The 21,987-nt window shown below is 41.6% G+C and overlaps 1 protein-coding gene across 1 annotated transcript in view; it reads left to right on the plus strand.

The window, feature by feature from the left end:
• Nucleotides 1-21,779, plus strand: part of antxr1c (ANTXR cell adhesion molecule 1c) — a 57,049-nt gene extending 35,270 nt beyond the window's left edge. Inside the window, exons 12-18 of the mRNA XM_071544148.1 lie at nt 2,080-2,158; nt 6,081-6,176; nt 7,061-7,099; nt 8,934-9,032; nt 10,365-10,532; nt 12,425-12,505; nt 21,501-21,779. Coding sequence (XP_071400249.1) covers nt 2,080-2,158; nt 6,081-6,176; nt 7,061-7,099; nt 8,934-9,032; nt 10,365-10,532; nt 12,425-12,505; nt 21,501-21,779 — 841 coding nt within the window. The remainder of the gene's footprint in view (nt 1-2,079; nt 2,159-6,080; nt 6,177-7,060; nt 7,100-8,933; nt 9,033-10,364; nt 10,533-12,424; nt 12,506-21,500) is intronic.
• Nucleotides 21,780-21,987: the final 208 nt, after the last annotated feature.

Below are 21,987 nucleotides of genomic sequence, written 5' to 3' on the forward strand. Positions count from 1 at the left end.
ACTCACTGCTGCTTCAGGAATGATAACAGCCCACTGGTTCTCAACCTTTTTGCCCCAAAACCCTAAAAAAATAAAGCGATGCAGACTGGAGAGGTCCTTGTTGCAGAATAGTGAACTTTGATACCAATTTAGCAATTTAGTTTTCCAATTTTCAGGCTGTTTTGATCTTGGAAGAAGCCTAGAGGCAGCAAATGTCACTATTTCACAAGAAACTGCCCTGAACGCAAAGATTAAAAATATGTCAATACATTAACTGCAAAAAATCTCCATCTTAACAAGTCATTTAGAGTCCTAAAATTTGTATTTTCTTAAAACAAGTGAATAAATCTGCCAATGAGTTTTGATAATTGCACTTGTTTCCAATGCAAATCAACTTGTTTGAAGAATTTAGTAGAGTCAAGAGTCATTTTCTTGACAGCAGAGCAGTGATCTGCCTTATTCTGACTGGTTTCAACAGACTGACACTCATTTCTAGAAAACTCCTGAAACAAGTGACGCTGCATTGGAGACAAGTGGAGTTATCTCTCCTCACTGCAGAATGTCTCTCTTGGTTTAAGAAGCATAAGATCTGAAGGTTAAATATGAGACTAAATGACTCGTTAAGACATTTTGTACATTAGAAATACACAGAATGTACAAAATATTACTGTTTTCATGAAGCACACTGACCAGGAGAATCCAGGTAAAAGCCATTTTCCCTTATTGATTTCCCTTATTAAATCTATACCAATCACAACAGAAGAGAGGTAGAAGAAGATGAGTTAGAGAAGGATTTTTAAGCTGTGAGACAATTGAGGTATGGATTGTTCAAAAGGGGCTTTGACTCAATGAATCAATCAATCAATCAATCTTTACATATATATATATATCACCTTTCTAAAACAAGCTTACAAAGTGATTTACTAGTGATAAAAGAGCAGTAAAAGACCGTACAGTGGAATCACAGCATATCAGAGAACCAGTTAAAGGGATTTAAAGCAATGGGAGCAACATAAGATACTGTCAAGGAATAATTAAAACATAAAAGAAAGACATAAAGCAAGGAAGATGTCCCTAATACAATCAGCTGATACATACATTCAATTATATTCCATATTTTTGTCATACTGCACAAATCATCTTGTGACCAAGTAAGTAAAATCATTACTGAAGTGTGTTGTTCCCACTCCTGAGAGTGCAGTAAGCTGGGTATCTTGGCACTGATACAAACTGCATGGTTGTGTCCTTTTGCCAACATGGCAGGTTGTGTTTTTCCATTTCCATTCACTTCAAGCTCATCGGACTCCATGCCAGCCGTGTGGCTCGGTGAGCAGAGCGTGGAACTGAGGCTGCGATCACACCTACAGTTTGTTTTCTTTGGTCCCAACCAGAGTGGAAAAGTTGATTTTGTTGTATGTTTTTTTTTTTTATTTGGTTCATTTGGGTTCAAACTGACCAAATACCAGAGAACTGGGACTTTGTATACAAAAGTCACATGACTCACAAGTAGCTTGTTTACTGGACAGAGTTTTGGTCACCTGTCATCAAAACAAATCTGATTCCAGTTCCCATAACTTTATCTAACATGATGGACTTGTCTGTCTCTTCTTCTGTGGTGTTCATACCAGTTAAGAACACATGAAGAAACACCTGAATATGAGCATCAGTCCAGACTTCATTTTGTTCTGCTAGGCTTTTCCAAGCATGAGGAACCTGCGTCCATCTCCTTCTACCCATAATCCCTTGTGTTTCGGGGTGGTTTCCTGTAGTCAAACCGCACCTCAGTTAAAGGACTGAGACATTCGGTGCCATTATTTGGTGCGACCAGAGTTCAAAGGTCATCGTTCTCACCCGGACAAACCAACTGAACTGAAGCAGGAAAAACCGCAGAGTTCAAACAAACCGCTCTGAACATGCTGGGTGTGAACGCAGCCTTAATGCTACCAGGGTTAGCGGTACATTCCCGTTCCCACAGATGCTGAAAATGTGTGCAATCTGGGTATTGTAAGATTTCTTTGGACTGCGGCATCGACCGAATGGCAGATGTTACTTTACAATATTGAGATCCTTCCCTTATGTGTGTCTGTTGTGTTGTTTCAGGGTGATTTACCTCCAAGTGAGCATGAATGACGGCCTGTCCTTCATCACCAGCAACGTGCACATCACCACCACAGAGTGTGTAAGTAGCCGCTCCTAATGCAGCGCCATTTAACCCGCATTCGTACTGCAGAAAATTCATCTTTTAACGTCACCCAGTAGAATCAAATTAGTGTAGTTTAAGACAAAACTTAAGCATTTTTCAACCATTTAGTTACCAGACTAGCTAAAGCTAAAATGAAAGCAAAAGTACAGCAGTTATGCAACTAGCATGCAATAAAAAGTACGACTTTCTACTTTTTCGTCTTTGTACCTGTGTAGTTTCTTTATTAGTAATTTATATATTAAACTTACTGGCTTTCTGTAGTGCTGAGTTCTTCCCTAAAATGATGATGGATACTGTTTTGATCTGGGGGTTTAAACAGTTTAAAGTCAGAATTACACTGTAGATTCCCACTTGAGATTTAGTGTGTTTCGTATTAAATAAAAAGGCGCTTTTTGTTTTTTGTATCTACTCTATGTGGTTTCCACTCTTCCTCCTCCTTTTTCTTCGGTCTTCTCCGACCTCCATCTCCTACTGTCACTTTTCCTAGAAGCCTGTTGTTTTTTCTCTGCGGCAAGTTTCCCTTTTCCCTCTGTCTCTTTCATCTTCCCTTTCTCAATTTTGTTATTTCCCCCCCTGTTTTTTTTCTGGAGCCAAACCGCAGGGGTTTTTGGAGTCGTGATCCACCCAGAAACGTCCCTCTGAACCCCCCGGGGTGACAGGAGACTAGAGGTTAGAGCAGCAGGCTTGTGACTGTAGAAGGCGCCGGTTCAACTGCCGGACCGGCTGGGAAAGAGAATGAGAAAAACTCTCCGCTCCCATAACAGCAACCATCAAACTGCGCTTGAGGAAGGCATCTGAAGGATAAGTTTGGCGATTTTGGACCTCTTCTATACCTGTAGTACTTGGACCCACAGACAATATTGGCTGCAGAGTCAGCTGTTGGTTGAAATGGGGTTTGTCAAAATATCTCCAGAAAAGCCATTTGTAGTTGAGAGGAAATGGAAAAGTTGCAAAGTACATAAATTAAAATTAGCTCTGATTTCATGACAAAATTCCTCCATTACACACATTTTGACTAATTAGGAAATCACAGAACTATTTTTCTCTGCCGCAGCACAGACCGCTGTAGGGTGAAAGGCGGTTCCGGAAAGGCGGAGCGATCTAGCTCTGGACGGTCAGGTCAGATTGTAAACAGTAGAGTTTGGTAGAAGACGATCCGCTGAGTGGAAACGGTGCGGTGCCGCTGCTCTCCGGGCCGCAGAGACGGGCCATTTCCGTATCGTTTTCACAGGCAGCTTTCTGGAGATATTCAGACAAACAGTTTGGACTCATTGTTGCAACAAGAGGCAGTGGAGCTCGCTGCTTCAACTGACTTCAGCTGACTCTGGAGCCAATACTGTCTGTGGGTCCAAGTACTACAGGGATGGAAGAGACTAATTATATATAGGTCCAAAATTGCTGAACTTATCCTTTAACACCTCAATCCCTGAAGTGGAGCTGCTCAGCAGCCAGCAGCAGCAGACTGCAGCTGTACTGAGCCACTCCCCGGTGTGAATATGAGGCAAGATGGCGCTTCATTTCCTGGAAAAACCAAGATTCAATAAGATGCAATTTAATTCAATTTAACAAAATATAACACTTATGTTGGAACATATGGGCCAGAGCCACAGCCTCCCTCTCCCTCTCTGAAAATGGCGTGACATTATATATTTAAAAGGCTGTGTTGTGGTGCATGGTATACAGAGCTCAATTAGACATACCATAGCAATTAACTGCTTCTCCCCACTAAACTGAGCCATATAGGCTGAAGTCACGCCAAACACTGCATGCCTACTGCAGCAAACCCCATGCAGGCTTAAGTCACACTGAGTAGGAAGGTCTTCTATCTATGGATAAATAAAGGAAGAAGGTCTACTATGTATGGATAAACAAAGATTAAAAAAGAAACTCCACACACAAAGCCAATCCCTCCCAGCCCATCCCCAAACCCTCCCAAAGCGCCTCATCGAGGGATTTCAACCTTTGTAGTTCTCCCACATCACTGGGAGCGGAAAAACACACATCATAGCTGCAAGAAGCTGCAAGATACAGATGTCCCCACTTTAAGAAGTCTCATTTTTTCCTGCATTGTTTGCTAAACTGCTATTTCCCTTCTGCTCCATCCTCAAGAGGAACTGTTTGGATAAATCAGAAATCTTCTCAACTGTTGGAAGTTGCAGGCAATAGTCTGGTACAGAGGTAGGGACTTAAGTCACATGGCTTGGACTCGAGACTTGACTTGACTTGGGTTCTGGTGACTTGGGACTTGACTCTGACTTGTACTTTGATGACTTGAAAAGGTTTCTAAAGTCTTGACTTGAGATCTTGTGTTTGTGTAAATGACTTAGATTGAAAGTGATGAGATTTGTTCCAGCAGACGACTGAATTTAAATTCTGTTTTCTGAATTTGTATGGAACGATTGAATTTATTGAAGTTGAAACTGATTATAGAAATCAAACTCATGATGCTCTTACCAAGTTTTTATCCTATTAAAACCATATTGCATTGAAAAGTCCTAGATATTTAGTTTTCTTTATTTTTTTTTTCTTGATTTGTTCTGACTTGACTTGCTGTTCTACATTTAGACTTGAGACTTGACATTAATGACATGGACTTGACTTGGACTCGACTTGGTAATCTACATTTAGACTTGGGACTTGACTTGAGACTTGAGACTGACTTGGGACTCGAGCGAAGTTGACTTGGTCACACCTCTGTTCTGGTACCTCGCAATTTGAGATGGTTTTGTGTTACAAGATACTAATTTGTTTCTGCTGTGGAACATTTAAGAAAGAAATATCTGCCTTAATAATTCAGGATATTCAGGATAACTGTATACCGTGTGTGTGTGTGTGTGTGTGTGTGTGTGTGTGTGTGTGTGTGTGTGTGATGTTGAGCTCAGATAAATACCCCATGTCTTCGCCACAAGATAGATAGGGGAAAGTCTAACCACATGTGATCCACCATCATCAGTCTGTAATGGGAACCATGCTTGTCCTGTCCACACTGCCTCCTCTGAAGTGAGCAGAGTAAATGATGGATCCGTTAAGAAATCACACAATGTAAATGTAATGCTGTCATCAGAAATGGCGTCAGCGCGACTTTTAACTGTGACAGAACTCAAGAAGAAGGAAAACCAGTCTGGAGGCTTTTCCTTCCTTACATCCATCCTCCTCCTCCCACTACTACAAATGTGATTATGCTACAACTACTAATACTACTACTACTACTGCTACTACTACTACTACTACTACAACTACTACTACTTCTACTATGACTACTATTACTACTATTACTACTACAACTACTACGATTATGCTACTACAACTACTACTACTACTACTCCTACAACTACTGCTACTGCTACTATGATTATACTGGTACCACTGCTACTACTACTACAACTCCTACTCCTCCTCCTCTTCCTACTACTACTACTACTACTGCTAATACTACTACTACTGCTGCTACTGCTACTTCTACTGCTACTGCTACTACTACTACTACTACTACTACTGCTGCTACTGCTACTACTAGTATACTTCTATTACCTACTACTCCTACTACTTCTCCTCCTACTGCTCTTACTACTCCTACTACTACTACACCTACTACTACTGCTGCTCCTCCTACTACTACTACTATTACTGCTACTACTCCTCCTTCTACTACTCTTACTACTACAACTCCTACCACTACTATTACTACTAATACTGCTACTACTTCTTCTACTTTTACTACTACTACTGCAGAGACAGCAGCCTAGGGTTAGAGAAACAGAGGAACAAGGAAAATCAGGGAGGAGAAAGTGGACGCTTGCTCAGTCAACCTTCCCTGGATAAATACAGGTTTAAAAAGCAGTACTAGTGTTTGTAGTGTAGTATAATTATGTGCCTGTTGTGTGTGTCTCCTCCTCAGTTTGACGGCACCATCCTCCTCATCACCCTGCTGGTGTTGTTCCTGCTGCTCGCCCTGCTCTTCATGTGGTGGTTCTGGCCGCTCTGCTGCACTGTGGTAAGCAACACAAACTGCACTTCATGCAGTAAGTGGCAGCTTTTAACCAGCAGCACTTACTTTACCCTTAACACTGTAAAAACCACAGCTTCATCAATCCAAAGGGCCAATCATGTTCTACTTTATTTAGTTATGTATTTATTTTTATATTCTTTTTTTCTATTATTATTATTATATATATATTATTGTTATTTTACATTGTCTCATTGTTGTCACTGTCTAAGCACTTTGTAATGATGTTAAGAAAAGTGCTGTATAAATAAAGTGTATAAATGAAGTATTATTATTGTTATTATTATTATTATTATTATTAAGGAGAAGAAGAAAAACCTCAGGGATCCTCATAAGACAAAATCCTTTAAAGTTCCTTGCAGAAGTTCCCTCAGAGTTCTTGAACCTTACTGAAGGGGTTCTTCAGGGAACCTTCTTGGGTTCCCCTATAGTTACAATTTGAATAAACCCTAAAGTTTTCTGTAAGCCCTTTTACTTTTTAGCCTGGACTTAATCCTGATTCCCACAAAAACCAAAGTATTTCCCATCAGAGTTTCCTTGAGCAAGACACTGAACGGCTGCCTGCTCACTCACTGAGCACCATATAAATAAAAGAAAATCTTGTAGTATTTACATTTTACATCAGAAGGAACATATACATATGCTAACTACCTGAACGGTTTCTTGTTATACATGGTGTTTGTAGGCCTAATAAAGTTGTATTACAACAACCTCAGTGATGCTGTGAGTGTTGTGTATCTCTTTGGAAGAGGAAATTGATCCAGACAGTGCAGAGACGATGTGATCAATATGTTTGTAGACTTGCTAATCAATGCCTGTTGTTCCCAGTTCTCATATTCATGAAAATGTCCCGTCTCCTTATCCTGCCACAGGTGATCAAAGAGCCTCCTCCTCCACCTCCTCCTGAGCCTGTGAGTCCCCCCCCCCCACCCACCCCACACACACACACACAGACACACAGACACATAGACACACACACACACACACACACACACACACACACACACATACACATACACACGCATGTACCCCCGCAGGAAACCAGGAACATTTGATGCCAAATGTTTAAAAAAAACAGTCTCAATGGAACAGAGGAATAACACACACTGATGTAAATCCAATGCCAGTAAAACATGAATACTTTTTAAAATTTGATTCCTTCAGTTTGGCTGGAACAAGGTACAGTTCAGTGGAAATGCTGTGAAAACATGGTAGTAATGAAAATTGGCTTCAGGCTGTACTTCAGGAACTAACAACAAGGACTGCATCTATTTCTTTTTATATACAGTATTTATGAGTGGTACAGATACACATCAAAGACCACACAGGCTGGTAATGGATAATTCAAGCTTATTATACACAGATTACAGCGGTTAAGGCCACCAAAATGTGCCTGCACATGTTTCGGTGGGTTTGATCCCACGATAAGAAGCAAAACAATCAGCTGAATCTGTTCAGTAGAGAGCGGGGGAGTGCTAACAGGACCTGTGTTTTATATCCAGTGACAGCAGTTTATGACAACAAAGTTAGTACAGCTGATTGTTGACACGATTGTTTTGTTCCTTTTTATTTTACTGCTTTTCTAACAGTAATAGTACTCTAACTTTAAGAGACGTGTTATTCAAATACAGCTTATAAATACCTTATTATGATTATAGTAGAAGTAGCTGCAGCAACAGCAGTAACAGGAGTAGTAATGGTTATACTATTAGTAATAGTAGTAGTAGTAGTAGTAGTAGTTATACTATTAGTCATAGTAGTAGTAGTAATGATTATGCTATTAGTAGTAGTAGTAGTAGTAGTAGTTATACTATTAGTCATAGTAGTAGTAGTAATGATTATGCTATTAGTAGTAGTAGTAGTAGTAGTAGTTATACTATTAGTCATAGTAGTAGTAGTGGTAGTTATACTATTAGCAATAATAATAGTACTAGTAGTTGAAATAGAAGTAGAATAGTATACTATTATTAAGAATAGTAGTAATGGTAGTAGTACTTATACCATTAGTAATAGTAGTAAAATTAGTGATAGAGGTTTTATTATCAGATTCTATAGAACTCTAATGGATGGACTTCTCCTCTTGTCCTTTAAACCAGTGGTTCTCAAACCGGGGGTCGGGACCCGCCATGGGGCCGCAAGATGATTTTGGGGGGGGGGGGGTCATGAAATGATTTATGGAATAGGAACAAAAACATATTTCTACTGTACAGATTTATTACCATGTGTAATTTGTCAGATTTTTCAATAATTTTAGCTTTTTTCTTATGAAACACTGAATAGTTTTCAGCCTCTCAGCCTCCTCATAATCAAATAAAATGACGTGAAAAGAGAAAATAATTTTCAGTTCTCCACTCTGTACCTGGAGCCTGACGGGCTTCATTTTAAGGTTCACAAGCCAAAAGGTTTGAGAACCGCTGCTTTATACTGCATGTTATGGTACTATAGTATACTCACACTCATTCAAAGACACTATAATTAGAGTCTATGAGTGTTTGTTTGCTGTGGTGTTTCGTTACCAAGCAATAAATTTGCTCCACTCTTTCACTCTCTGACCCGAAGGTGTCGAATCCATTGAAACCTCCTTCTTCTCTCCAAGAGCAATTATGAAAAGAACTGTCAAGTGTTCAGGAAAGAGTGAAAATTGCACATTTACCACATTTAAAAGTATCAGCAGCCCCTGAATCTGTCAGAATGTGATAGAAGGGAGGAAAAAAGTCAATTTCTGTACAATTATCTGTGTTTCAGGAGTCAGATGATGAAGATGGTTTTCCCAAGAAGAAGTGGCCCACTGTGGACGCTTCGTACTACGGAGGCAGAGGAGTCGGAGGGATCAAGAGGATGGAGGTGAGACGACAACAAATACACATGCATAACGCTAACTGACAAACACACCTAAAGCTGCAAGCCTCTAACATTACTTCTTATCCAATAAAACAGATGGAAATAAGATGTTTCGGAGTGCCGTTGGTCATGGCTAGAGATGTGACAGTTGAAAATCTGAAGCATGGAACTAAAAGTTGAAATGTTTTTTAACTAAACGTGTTCAGGACTGTGTGCTAAAACCTGCAGAGCTTCAGCACTGTCAGTAATGTGCAGCAACACACTCTTTCTACTGTAAATAATGACAAAAAGAAGCCAGACCTGTCCAAGGTTGCTGGTGGAAACCCCGGCTTACTCCTCCAAATTACCATGTTTGCAAAACTATTTCTTTATATTCATTCCCATTTCGATTAGCGTTGAAGCTGCTAATAGCTGATATTTTATGCCAATATTCTGCATATTTAAATGTGACCATTTTCATGCCAAAAAATCCAAGTATTCAGTGTTTCCCCCCTGAGTTTTCTTCTTGTCAGGGTGGAAAAGCCTCTGAAACAGCATTTAGACCATCATGGGACACTAAAACTCAGAATAAAACTATTATTTTAGTGTTAGCAGCTCTTTAAGGCAGGTTTCATTGCAGGTTTTTCAGACTGACACAATCATATCCTCACCTTCATCATGTCAGCAGCGGGCTACACTGATTGGCTGATATCAGATTTTCACTGAAAGTCCAATATTGACAAACTGATATATAACCCATATTCCTTGTTTCTAAAGATTCACTCCTTCTGTTCCACGGCTTCACCAAGATCCACAAGGCCAATAATTTTCTATTTTATTTATTCATCTATTTATTTTTCTTTTCTTTTTTCAGTTATTTTACATTGTCTCATTGTTGTCTAAGCACTTTGTAATGATGTTAAAAAAAAGTGCTATATAAATAAAGTTATTATTATAATTATTATTAAGAAGAAGAAGAAGAAGAAGAACCTAGGAAAAAATCCTTAAAAGTTCCTTGGAGAAGTCACATACATTTGCAGAAGTTCCCTCAGGGATCTTGCATGAAGGGGTTCTTCAGGGAACCTTCTTGGGTTCCCCTATAGTTACAATTTGAATAAACCTTAAAGTTTTCTGTAAGCCATTTTACTTTTTAGTGTGTACTTAATCCTGATTCCCACAAAAGCCAAAGTATTTCCCGTAGAAGTGTCCTTGAGCAAGCCACTGAACTTACCATTTTACATCAGAAAGAATATATACATTATGCTAACTACCTGAATGGTTTCATATTCATTTTTCATGTTTCTAAAGATTCACTCCTTCTGTTCCGTTGCACATCCTCTGTGTCTCTGTCTGTAGGTGCGTTGGGGGGGGAAGGGCTCGACGGAGGAGGGGGCGAAGCTGGAGAAGCCGAAGAACGCCGTGGTGAAAATGCCGGAGCAGGAGTTCGAGCCGTACGAGCCCAAACCTAAGAAAGCTCACAACAAGAAGCCGCCGCAGAACCGGAAGTGGTACACGCCCATCCAGGTAAACACAGACTGTTCCACTCAGGACCGGAGGACAACGGGCCTCTGTGCTGCTAAAAATAACCACATCTACTTTTCCTATCAGACTCATGTCAAGAAAACCTTGTTTGCAGCTTGACCACCATGCGTTTTAGAGTTCTAGTATCTAGAGGGTTTTCAGGAGGTTTTTACACAACAACAACAATATGGAAGATTAAAGATTCAAGATCAAATTCAAGATTCAACGCTCCCAGAGTTTGATGCATAACAAATTAAACAATAATTAACAAGTAATCTGAATAGTTAAATAAATAAAAAAATAAAAACTGGGTGCAAAACACAGTGAGCAAAGTGCATTGTCAACTTAAGAGCAGCATTTAAAAACTTAAAAGTAGTTAATTTAAAACTTAATTTAAACTTAATTTAAAGAAAACCTTAATTTAAACTCTTGTCTGTCCAAATTTACAGATGCTATTTTTCAAAGTTGCATGAGCACAAAATTCCCCAACTGTCGATTTTGCACACAACACCAAAATAACATTACAGAATCGTATGTACATTTCAGACAGGAGTTAATCATCATGAGAGTGTGTTTTAATCTTACATTACAGTAAAGTCCTGTGAAACAACGCAGGTCTTTCATACAGCAGCAGCAGTTCCTGTTCTACATGAACACTGCTTCCTTTAAACTCTAAAGAGCCTGAAACATGACACAGCTCTGCACACAGACCTGCACTGAGTCTTAGGGAAATTACACACTGTTCATACATTAGTCAGTGTAGGGAAGCGGTGAATGTCCACACACATGACCGACTGTGTGGTGAGAATGTACTTTAAAAGGGGGGTATCCTAGGATGTGGCAATTCTTAGTATTTATGGTGATTTTGGTTCTTGGAGGTGTGAAGTAATCACAGTAAAAAAACTGAATCATGTTTCTATGCCATTTCCCCACAGTCACCAACTATAAAACACGCCCCTCGTGCAAGCCAGTCAGATTTTGCTCCAGTTTCTATGTAGACGCTGGACTGTCTGAAATTGACCAATCAGCGCCAAGAGGAGGGCGGGCCTTCTAGAATGGCCAGCCAATCAGAGCAGTAGCTCATTAGCATAAGAAGCTGCTTATGTAAACAACCTATTTCCTTGTAGGTGCGAAACAAACACTGGGAAGTGAATAGCTAAAGCTATAACTAAACGATTTTTACTGAAAAAAACTTAACAGATGTATTTTATAGACACCAGGCTATTATATAAAATTACTGAAAAAGCAAAAGATACCCCTCCTTTAACCAGTGAGTGTGGGTGGAAAACACTTAATCACGCCTGAAGATCTTTGGATGAATCAGGGAATTAAATTATGATATCGACCACCTAGTGCTCGCCGATACAGTTGTTAGCCGCGCCCTCCTCCTCTCCCTCAGTTGGTCAAATCCCCGCCCCCCAACACCTGTCACTCATCTTGATGATGTCATCTCTCCTGAAGCTGAAGTCACCGGCAGCGCAAAGCCTCCGCAGCCGATCTGACGCTGACGTTCACCGTGTTTCTGAACTGTTTAATTTCACTCTTCTTCTTTTCTCCCTGCTTTCCTCCATTGTTGTTGTTGTTGTTGTTGTTGTTGCTGTGATTCGTATACACCTCAAAACGTCCTGAACATCATTGAAAAGCCGAATTCAGGCAAACGGGGGGAATTTAGGCATGAGCACACAGTGTCACAGACTGATAAACGTATAATATATCCTATTTATTTGTTTTTTTCATTTTAAAAAAGTATCATATTGCAGCTTTAACCTTTGCATTGTGTTGGTTGGGGATTTAGGTGAAGACACCACAGTCAAAGTGCTGAATCTTCTCCCTCTCCTCTCCTCTCCTCTCCTCTCCTCTCCTCTCCTCTCCTCTCCTCTCCTCTCTCTCTTCAGGGTAAACTGGACGCCATCTGGGCTCTGTTTCGCCGCGGGTACGACCAGGTGTCTCTGATGAGGCCCCAGCCCGGGGACCATGTGAGTACCTCAGCAGTGCACCATGGGAAATATACTATAACGACTGAAAAGAAAACTCTAGCCTGGTTTCTAATCATTCCATCAAACGCTTTCCCCCCCACCCACTCTCATTCACTCCAGTTCCTCCCTTCCTCCATACAGTTCCTCCCTGCAGTGTTTTACATGCACCGCCCTCTTCTTCTTCTTCTTCTTCTCTCATCCCTCCTTTCCTCTCTGTCTTCATCCATCGTTTACGTTCTCTCCCTTCTTCCCTCACACTCTCCTTCTCATTTCTGCGGTGTGTGTTCCTGCAGTGACTAACACCTAAGGCTGGGGAGAAACTATAGAGGAAACTAGAGGATTACCGGGCGGATTTACACCACATTTTCCTTTCCGGACAATTGGAAGGGGAAATTTTGAACAGAGGCTTGGTTAGGACTGATTGTTTCCAAAAATTATCTGGTAGTGTGAGGAGTTTACAGAGAGATGTTTGATATTCACGACTCAAGATCTGCAGAAGAGTGAAGAGTGAAGTCTCAAGTCAAGTCATGTCATTAATGTCAAGTCTCAAGTCTAAATGTACAACAGCAAGTCAAGTCAGAACAAATCAAGAGTCCAGTATCAATTTAATATCTTAAAGAAAACTAAATATCTAGGACTTTTCAATGCAATATGGGTTTAATAGGATAAAAACTTGGTAAGAGCATCATGAGTTTGATTTCTATAATCAGTTTCAACTTCAATAAATTCAATCATTCCATACAAATTCAGAAAACAGAATTTAAATTCAGTCGTCTGCTGGAACAAATCTCATCACTTTCAATCTAAGTCATTTACACAAACACAAGATCTCAAGTCAAGACTTTAGAAACCTTTTCAAGTCATCAGAGTACAAGTCAGAGTCAAGTCCCAAGTCACCAGAACCCAAGTCAAGTCAAGTCTAGTGCGTCTACCTATTACTCATCTCTTCTTCTTCTCCTCCTCCTCTCTCGGTGTTGGTTTCCTGGCCAACACCTCTCCTGGCCCGCCTCCTGCTCTCACACCTGCTTCACATTAAACACCATAAAGTGGATATAAAGCAGAGCTATATGGCTCACACCCAGACATACTCCTAGCTGTGAAGAACTATTTTCTGATGTGTTCGTGTGTGTGTGTGTGTGTGTGTGTGTGTGTGTGTGTGTGTGTGTGTGTGTAAACTGGTAAAAATCTCCCTTCTTCTCGGATCAGCCACATGGTTTAGTTTTGCTTCCCTGATCCTTTTTTTGTATCAAAAAGCCCCAGATAAAGGTTTGTGTTGGATGTGGTTTCTGCTGGATGGAAGACTTGAGCTCTATTTTGGGGAAAGGTGATTTTTCTGTGGATGTTTTTAATCCTCTGACATGTTTGGCGAAGTGAATTTTGGTGTATTATTCATCAGTTTAAAGTATTTTTAGTTTTGTCCTTTGTTATGTTTCTCTTTTTTCCTCCTCATTATCATCTTCTTCCTCTTGGACGTCTTCTTCTTCAGCAGCATCTTCTCCTTTTTCATGTTCTTCCTCTTCTTCTTCTTCTCCTTGTTCTCTTTCTTCTACTTCTACCTCACATTTCTCTTCTTCCTCCTCTTCTTCTTTTTATGCATCGTAATTATCTTGGTCTTCTTCTTCTTCTTCAACATCATCTTCTCCCTCTTCTTCTTCTGCTTCTTCTTCTCCTTCACTTTCTCCTACTCGTACCTCCTTTGCTTTCTCCTCTTCCTAGCTTCCTTCCTCCTCTTATTTTTCCTTCTCATCATCATCTTCTCCCTCTTCTTCTTCTTCTTCTTCTTCTTCTTCTTCTTCTTCTTCTTCTTCTTCTTCTCCTTGTTCTCTTCTACTTCTCACATTTCTCTTCTTCCTCCTCTTCTTTTTCTGCATCGTTATTATCTTGTTCCTCTTGGTCTTCTGCTTCTTCTTCTTCTTCAACATCATCTTCTTCCTCTTCTTCTTCTCCTTCACTTTCTCCTACTTGTACCTCCTTTGCTTTCTCCTCTTCCCATACCTTCCTTCCTCCTCTTATTTTTCCTTCTCATTATCATCTTCTTCCTCTTGGTCATACTCTTTTTCATCATCATCTTCTCCCTCTTCTTCTTCTTCTTCTTGTTCTTCTTCTTCTCCTTGTTCTCTTTCTTCTACCTCTACCACACATTTATCTTCTTCCTCCTCTTATTTTTCCGCATCGTTATTATCTTGTTCCTCTTGGTCTTCTTCTTCTTCTTCTTCTTCAACATCATCTTCTCCCTCTTCTTCTTCTTCTGCTTCTTCTTCTCCCTCACTTTCTCCTACTTGTACCTCCTTTGCTTTCTCCTCTTCCCACCTTCCTCCTCTTATTTTTCCTTCTCATTATCATCTTCTTCCTCTTGGTCATCCTCTTCTTCATCAGCATCTTCTCCCTCTTGGTCATCCTCTTCTTCATCATCATCTTCTCCCTCTTCTTCTTCTTCTTCTTCTTCTTCCTCTTCTCCTTGTTCCCTTTCCTCTACTTCTACCTCTTGTGTCTTCTCTTCTTCCTCCTCTTCTTTTTCCGCATCATTCGCATCGTTATTATCTTGTTCCTCTTGGTCTTCTTCTTCTCCCTCTTCTTCTTCTGCTTCTTCTTCTGCTTCTTCTTCTCCTTCACTTTCTCCTACTTGTACCTCCTTTGCTTTCTCCTCTTCCTATACCTTCCTTCCTCCTCTTATTTTTCCTTCTCATTATCATCTTCTTCCTCTTCCCCCTTTCCTCTACTTCTACCTCTTGTGTCTTCTCTTCTTCCTCCCCTTCTTCTCCCTCTTCTTCTTCTTCTTCTTCTTCTTCTTCTTCTTGTTCTTCTTCTTCTTCTTCTCCTTGCTCCCTTTCCTCTACTTCTACCTCTTGTGTCTTCTCTTCTTCCTCCCCTTCTTTTTCCCTCATTGTTATCTTTTTCTTCCTCTTGGTCATCTTCTTTTCCCTCATCTTCATCTTCTCCTTGTTCCCTTTCCTCTGCCTTCTCCTCTTCCCTCCCCTCTTCCTGCCTTCCCTTGAACGCCTTCTCCACCTTTTCTTTTATTGTTTTTATTTGTTTTCTCTTCCAGCCCCTCCTCTTCCTCCCGCGGCACTCCTCTCACTCCTCTCCAATCTTAATTCTCCTCACAGCCCGGCTCCCCGCTGATCATGCCCCGGCCCCGAGCGCTAGTTAAAATCAAGCCCTTATTCGCGGAAAATTTTCCAATAATCTTTTTTAACGGGAATTCCACATTTAAGAGCGTTTTCTTGGCACGGAGAACAGGTAGGAGACGAATCGGCCGCCAGATAAGCTCTCAGCCCAAATGAGACAGAAAAAGTCACCAATCAGAGGCGATTACATCTTCACCAAAGCTCACTGGCAGTCGCATCAGAAAGATTTTGGATTTAGATTGCCTTCGTTAAGATGTTCTCCACCCATGGGAAGCCTTTAGCGAGGTTACATGACGCAATGCTTTCTCTCAGAAGAAAATCGCGTCTGTCTTTCCGCTGTGATGTCGTCGCCTCCTCGAGTCGTTTGCGGTTTGGTTTTTTTTTTGCGAAGCGGCAGAAAAAAAACTTCCCAGGCCAGGCAAGGCCGCCCGGGCGCAACTTCCAGTCGGGTGTAATGTTTTATTTCAAAGAGGAGAACGAGTGGAAAGAAGTGCAGGACACGTGTTTCCCTGCGCTAAGTGTTACCTGAAGAGAGCGATTTGGTGTTAAATCGCCTGCCAGAGGGTTTCGGAGCCTCAGTCGGTCCCTTGGTAAAGTTACCAGACGTTTTTTGAATGGAGTCAGACACTGAAAACGGCCGGCATTCAGATGAACAGACACACTCTGTCTCTCTAGATCAAACCAAGTTGGCTCAGTTCAGTCTGGATCCTTTAAGGTCATTCTGTTGCCGCGGTGCTTTTTTCGTCGCCGTGCATGGGTTGCCGCGGCAACAGCTGAATGCCGCCCCTTGAGAGAGAGGCCTGGACGCAATCCTGTACGATGAGGTCATGAGTCCAGCCTGAGCGTCTCCTATAGAAACAGAATGAGAACTGAGCCGACCTTTATTTCAGTTTACAATGAGATACTGAAATACATGAAATAAGGAGTCGCAGTTCTTGCATCAATCCTGCACTTCCCTATCCTGTTACATCCTAATAATCTGCGACATTTTCATATAAATAAATGTCTGTTTTGCTACTCTTTATCCTATTTATATAACACAACAGTGATTCAACCTATATCCAGTTCATGAAAGCTTTCCCATTGTCTGTTCTAAACAGCCGGTGTCTGGTAGCTTTCCTGGGAAAAAGCCTCTGCCGCACAGGAAGTGATGCGTTTATTTGTTTTGTTTTGTTTGTAATAAACAGAAGAAGAAGAACCGGGTTGTTAGCATGAGCAGCGATAGCCACCATGGCTGAACAGACAAAGAAAAGAGAAACTCAAACTGCATCAACTGGAAATCCAAGCTCCGCCCACACTGTTTGATTGACAGGTGATCTGTGGGAAGTGCAGAGCAGAAACACCACAGCAATGAGGCTGAGGGACAAAGATGGAGACTAAATACTAAAAAAAACAAAACACGAAGAAACTTGAGGATTGCCACTTTAATGTGACAGACTATAACCAAATTAATATGTTGTAAAACAAACTGCCTCTGTAGTTACTAGTTACCAGATGACTTTTCAGTGACTTTTGGTGTCGGAAAAAGAGCAAAACTTCTTCCAAAAACAAAATCCTCTTGGTGATGGAGCCAAAGTGCAGCCAAGCTCACAGTAAAAAGTTGTGCTTGTATGATCTCTACATCTGGATGTTTCTTTTGCCAATGAATCCGACAGTGCAGCCACACAACTGATGGAACAAATCCAGGAAAACAAAGATGTTCAGCTGGAGGCTTCCTTTCTCTCTTTCTCTTGCTTTTGTTTATTGCATTTTCATTCTATCTCTTCTCCTGAAGTGTTCACATACTTGGTTTGGAGCTTGAGTTTTCCAGCCGTACACACACACCACCACCCCAACACACACACACACACACACACACACACACACTCCCCCAGCAGTAAACCCACTAACCCCTCTCCTTGTTTGCTTAGCATCGGTTCAGTACAGTATGATGTAGAGCAGTATGGCATGCCGCTGCCTGAGTGAGTGTGTGTGTGTGTGTGTGTGTGTGTGTGTGTGTGTGTGTGTGTGTGTGCAGACAGAGCCTTACAGAGTATCATTATCTAACCCAGTCTGATATAGTCATCTCATGGTTTGGCCTCAATCCTGACTCACACGGGACCTCTGTACTGTGTGTGCGTGGGTGTGTGTGTGTATGTGTGTGTGTGTGTGTGTGTGTGTATGTGTGTGTGTAGTTGTACTTGTGCATGTAGTGCCTGTGCATATAAAGAACATGTGTTTGCACATGTAATGCATGTGTGTGTGTGCATGCATGAGTTTATATGTGTGTGTGTGTGTGTGTGTGTGTTTGCATAAATGCCTTTCATTGCTTTGAGTGTTCAAGTTCATAAGTTCTATATTCTTATATATATATCCTTGTGTATATATAGTATACTTATATATGAATAAGCACAACATTGAGCAGTGGTAGATGTGAGCACATTGCACTAAAGTTAATATATTAGCAGAGTGAGTTCAGACAGGACTCAGTCATTATGAGAGTGTGTGTGTCACCAAACCACAGCCATTACATTGACTGCCCTGACGTCAGTGTGTGGGGGTGAGCTGGTCCACTGGACACACACACACACACACACACACACACACACACACACACACACACACACAGTCACAAACACAAAAACACAGTTGCACCTTCTCACACACACTTTAGAAACCCCCTCTCTCTCTCTCTGTCTCTCCCTCTCTCTCTCTCTCTCTCTCTGTCCCCATCTCTCTCTCTCTCTCTCTCTCTCTCCCTCTCTCTCTCTGTCCCCCTCTCTCTCTCTCTGTCTCTCCCTCTCTCTCTCTCTCTCTCTCTCTCGCTGTCCCCATCTCTCTCTCTCTCTCTCTCTCTCTCTCTCTCTCTCTCTCTCTCTCTGTCCCCCTCTCTCTCTCTGTCCCCCTCTCTCTCTCTCTCTCCCTCTCTCTCTCTCTCTCTCTCTGTCCCCCCCCCCTCTCTCTCTCTCTCTCCCTCTCTCTCTCTCTCTCTCTCTCTCCCTCTTGCTCATTCACATAAACACCAGCCTCCCCCTGGGAAGTAGTTAGCTGGCTAAAGGACATGAGGTAATACCTAATGCAGACGACTGCCAGAGCTGTCTCCACCGACAGACCGCATCTCTCACACATACTCACACACACACGCGCACACACACGCACACACACACACACACACACACTCACACATGTAATTTGCCCTGGCCTAGACGGTTTTATGACCTTGGTGAGACGGCAGACAGTGGAGCAGGTCAGCGAGAAAGACGGAGTGCAGAGTTTCTTTTGTCCAGGAAAAGGTTCAAAGACTCAAACTGCTAACAGGAGGACGAACATGTAGAAACGACTCGTTCAGTTCAAAAACTTCTCTGTTGAAGACTCACTTTTCTCTCTCGGTATCAGAATCTCTCATCCAAAACATGAAATGCAGATTTCGCCGCAAACACAGAGGAGTTTGAACTGGTTTTATCACTGTTTTTTCTGGTGGTTTTATCAATGTTATTGTGGTAAATGCAGCATTATATCTGCCATTGAGTAGACACTTTGTATCTCTTTCACTGGTTTCTAACAAACTGCAAATGACGCTGATGATGTTGTATCAGAATTTTGTATCAGAATTTTGCAAGTGAAAAAAAGTTTTGAAACTGAAAAAAGGGTTTGAAAGTGAAAAAAAGTTTTCAAAGTGGAAAAAAGTGAAAGTAAAACAAAAGGTTTGGAAAAAAAAGATTTCATCTTAGCATCTTCTCTCCTTCTCTCCTCACAGTGTGCTTTTTTTCATCCATCCAAATTTTTTCATTAATTGAAATCTCTTCTATCATTCATTCAAAACCTTTTGTACCAGTTAATAACCTGAACACAAAAGCAGTGGTGTAACTAAGTACATTTACCCCAGTACTGTACTTAAGTACAATTTTGAGGTACTTGTACTTTACTTGAGTATTTCCATTTTATGCTACTTTGTACTTATACTCCACTACATTTTGGGAGGGAAATGTTGTACTTTTTACCCCATTACATTTATTTCACAGCTATAGTTACTAGTTACTTTTCAGATCAATATTTTATATTTAAAACATTTGATCATCTTTATAAAATAACTATAAAATAGCATTGTTATAGATTAGACTACCCAAAAGTATAGCTAAATTGTTAAGATTAGCTTCACGTTGACAACTTTAAAATGCTGCTTACATGTACATGTATGTCAATAAATCAGTATTAATATTCCAATAATTTATGAAAAATATAACTCTGTAAATGGGGACAGTTTGCATAATGAGTACGTTTACTTTGATACTCTAAGTACATTTTGCTGCCAATACTTATGTACTTTTACTTAAGTAAGATTTTGAATGCAGGACTTTTACTTGTAATGGAGTATCTTTACATTGTTGTATTGCTACTTTTACTGAAGTAAAAGACCTCAGTACTTCTTCCACCGCTGCATAAAAGAGACGATAACCCTTACATTATGCATATCTAAAACAATCTATACACTGGTCACTTGCGGTGCTGTAATTGCAGAAACAAAGCGCTGCTACATGCTCCGTCTCTGCGGGGGTTTTCCTGCCTCTCCTCCTCCTGGATGAGGAATTTCCATCGGCTCAGAAAACAGTTTCAAAGAATCCGAGAAGATCCTCCTGGAGGCTTAGTTTCCAATTTTATTTTTTTATTTTTTTTAATAGAAGTCTAGGAATGCCAGACTGGATTAGTGGAGACAGACTAGAAACTGCTGGTAACCGCGGGATTCTTGTCCTCTTTCTTCTCCTTTTCTTTTTTTTTTTTATTTCTTTTCGTTCTCAGCGGCTAATTTGCAAGTCGGGATGACTGGAATGTGTCCTGTGTGACTGTTTGGCTTGATTTTCTGCCAAATGTGGCCTCTGCCTGAGTGTGTGTACATGTTTGTATAGGCATGCATGTGCATTTTTTTGTGTGTGTGTGTGTGTGTGTGTATTAATGCATGCTTCAGCAGACTCTGCATACATTTACAGTGTGTAGTTCACTGTGGTTCCATGTTTTGTACCGACTTTCTCATTCCTCCAGCAGCTTAAATCTGCATCTGACCAGAGGAGAGGCCCAGTACAGTTCAGGGTCGGCGTTAGACAGGAGTCTGCGGTAACTTTCGGGAGGTTCGGCTAAGCGAGGGGGGTGGGGGGGGGGGGGGGTGGAGTGGGGGGGCAGCAGCGGTTGGCCGGACCACAGGGCAAAAGTTTATAACAGCCTGTTAAGAGAATTGACTTAAATTTCATATTTTTTTTAGACCGACTCTCTTTCTCCTTGCTGGTATCATGTTGCTCTCTCTTCTCTCTGTCTCACCTCCTCTTCTCTTTTAATTCAGTTCTTCATGCTCTATATGTGTGTGTGTGTGTGTGTGAGTGAGCGCACTTTTATTCTTGCTGTTAATGCATTCCCATTCAATTTGTAATTTCTCATCCAATCCAATTTGTAATCTAATCCGATCCATTTGTACATATAGTATTGCATATATACTCATATTTTATAAGATTTCTACCTATCAGGTTCTAAAGCATTAATTCCCCAGTTTGTACATTGTGCACTCAAAATGCTACAGGCTCTTTCTTCCATACCTTTTGGCACTGTGCCACTGTACTTTCTTTTTGGCAGCAAGTCAGTTTATATTATCCAGTACCACCGGAAGACAGTCCCAGGTTCCTCTGTGTTTCTAGCCGGGTTGTTGTTATATATTTAGACAGTATTTGCACACAGTCAGTTCTCCGGTCGACCTGCATGATGGAGCCAGACATCAAAACTGAGAAGCCTCTTCACATTAAACGAAAATCAATAAAAACATTTGATCCCAAAAATGTTCTAATCATATCTGATCTCTCTCTCTCTCTCTCTCTCTCTGTCTCTCTCTCTCTCTCTCTCTCCAGGGCCGGTGCATCAATTTCACCCGGGTGAAGGACGAGGCGGCGGCGGCCAAAGCCCAGCCCCGCTCCCCGATCCACACGCCCTCCCCGCCGCCGCCGGACTACCGCCCCCTGATCACCCCCAGCCCGCCTCAGAGCACCGCCAGCCCCGCCAGCCCCGCCGGCCCCCCCGCCCGATCGGCCCCGTCCGGCCAGCTTCCCCCGGGCCCGCCGCCGTCCCGCACCCCCCCGGGACCCCCCTGCCCCCCGCCCTCACGCCCCCCGCCCAGCCTCCGGCCCTGAGTTACACAAACCATCCCCCCCTCCCCCCCCACGCACCCGCTTCAGTATCACAGACCCACCGCTCTGTTGACCAGTTATATCAGTCTGAAGGCTGTGGTCTTCCCTGCCAAAGATTCTCCTGCTAGAAGCCAAAGATCAACAGTATTTTGAAGCTGGGGTTCGCTCGGCCCTGATCTCTCTCTCTCTCTCTCTTTGTATAGGAGAAAGC

The sequence above is a fragment of the Centroberyx affinis genome, unplaced genomic scaffold (genome assembly GCF_046629955.1).
Source record: "Centroberyx affinis isolate AG114_WGS23_722 - 3 ecotype Tasmania unplaced genomic scaffold, CSIRO-AGI_Caff_v1 ptg004475l_1, whole genome shotgun sequence".
Lineage (NCBI taxonomy): Eukaryota > Metazoa > Chordata > Actinopteri > Beryciformes > Berycidae > Centroberyx > Centroberyx affinis.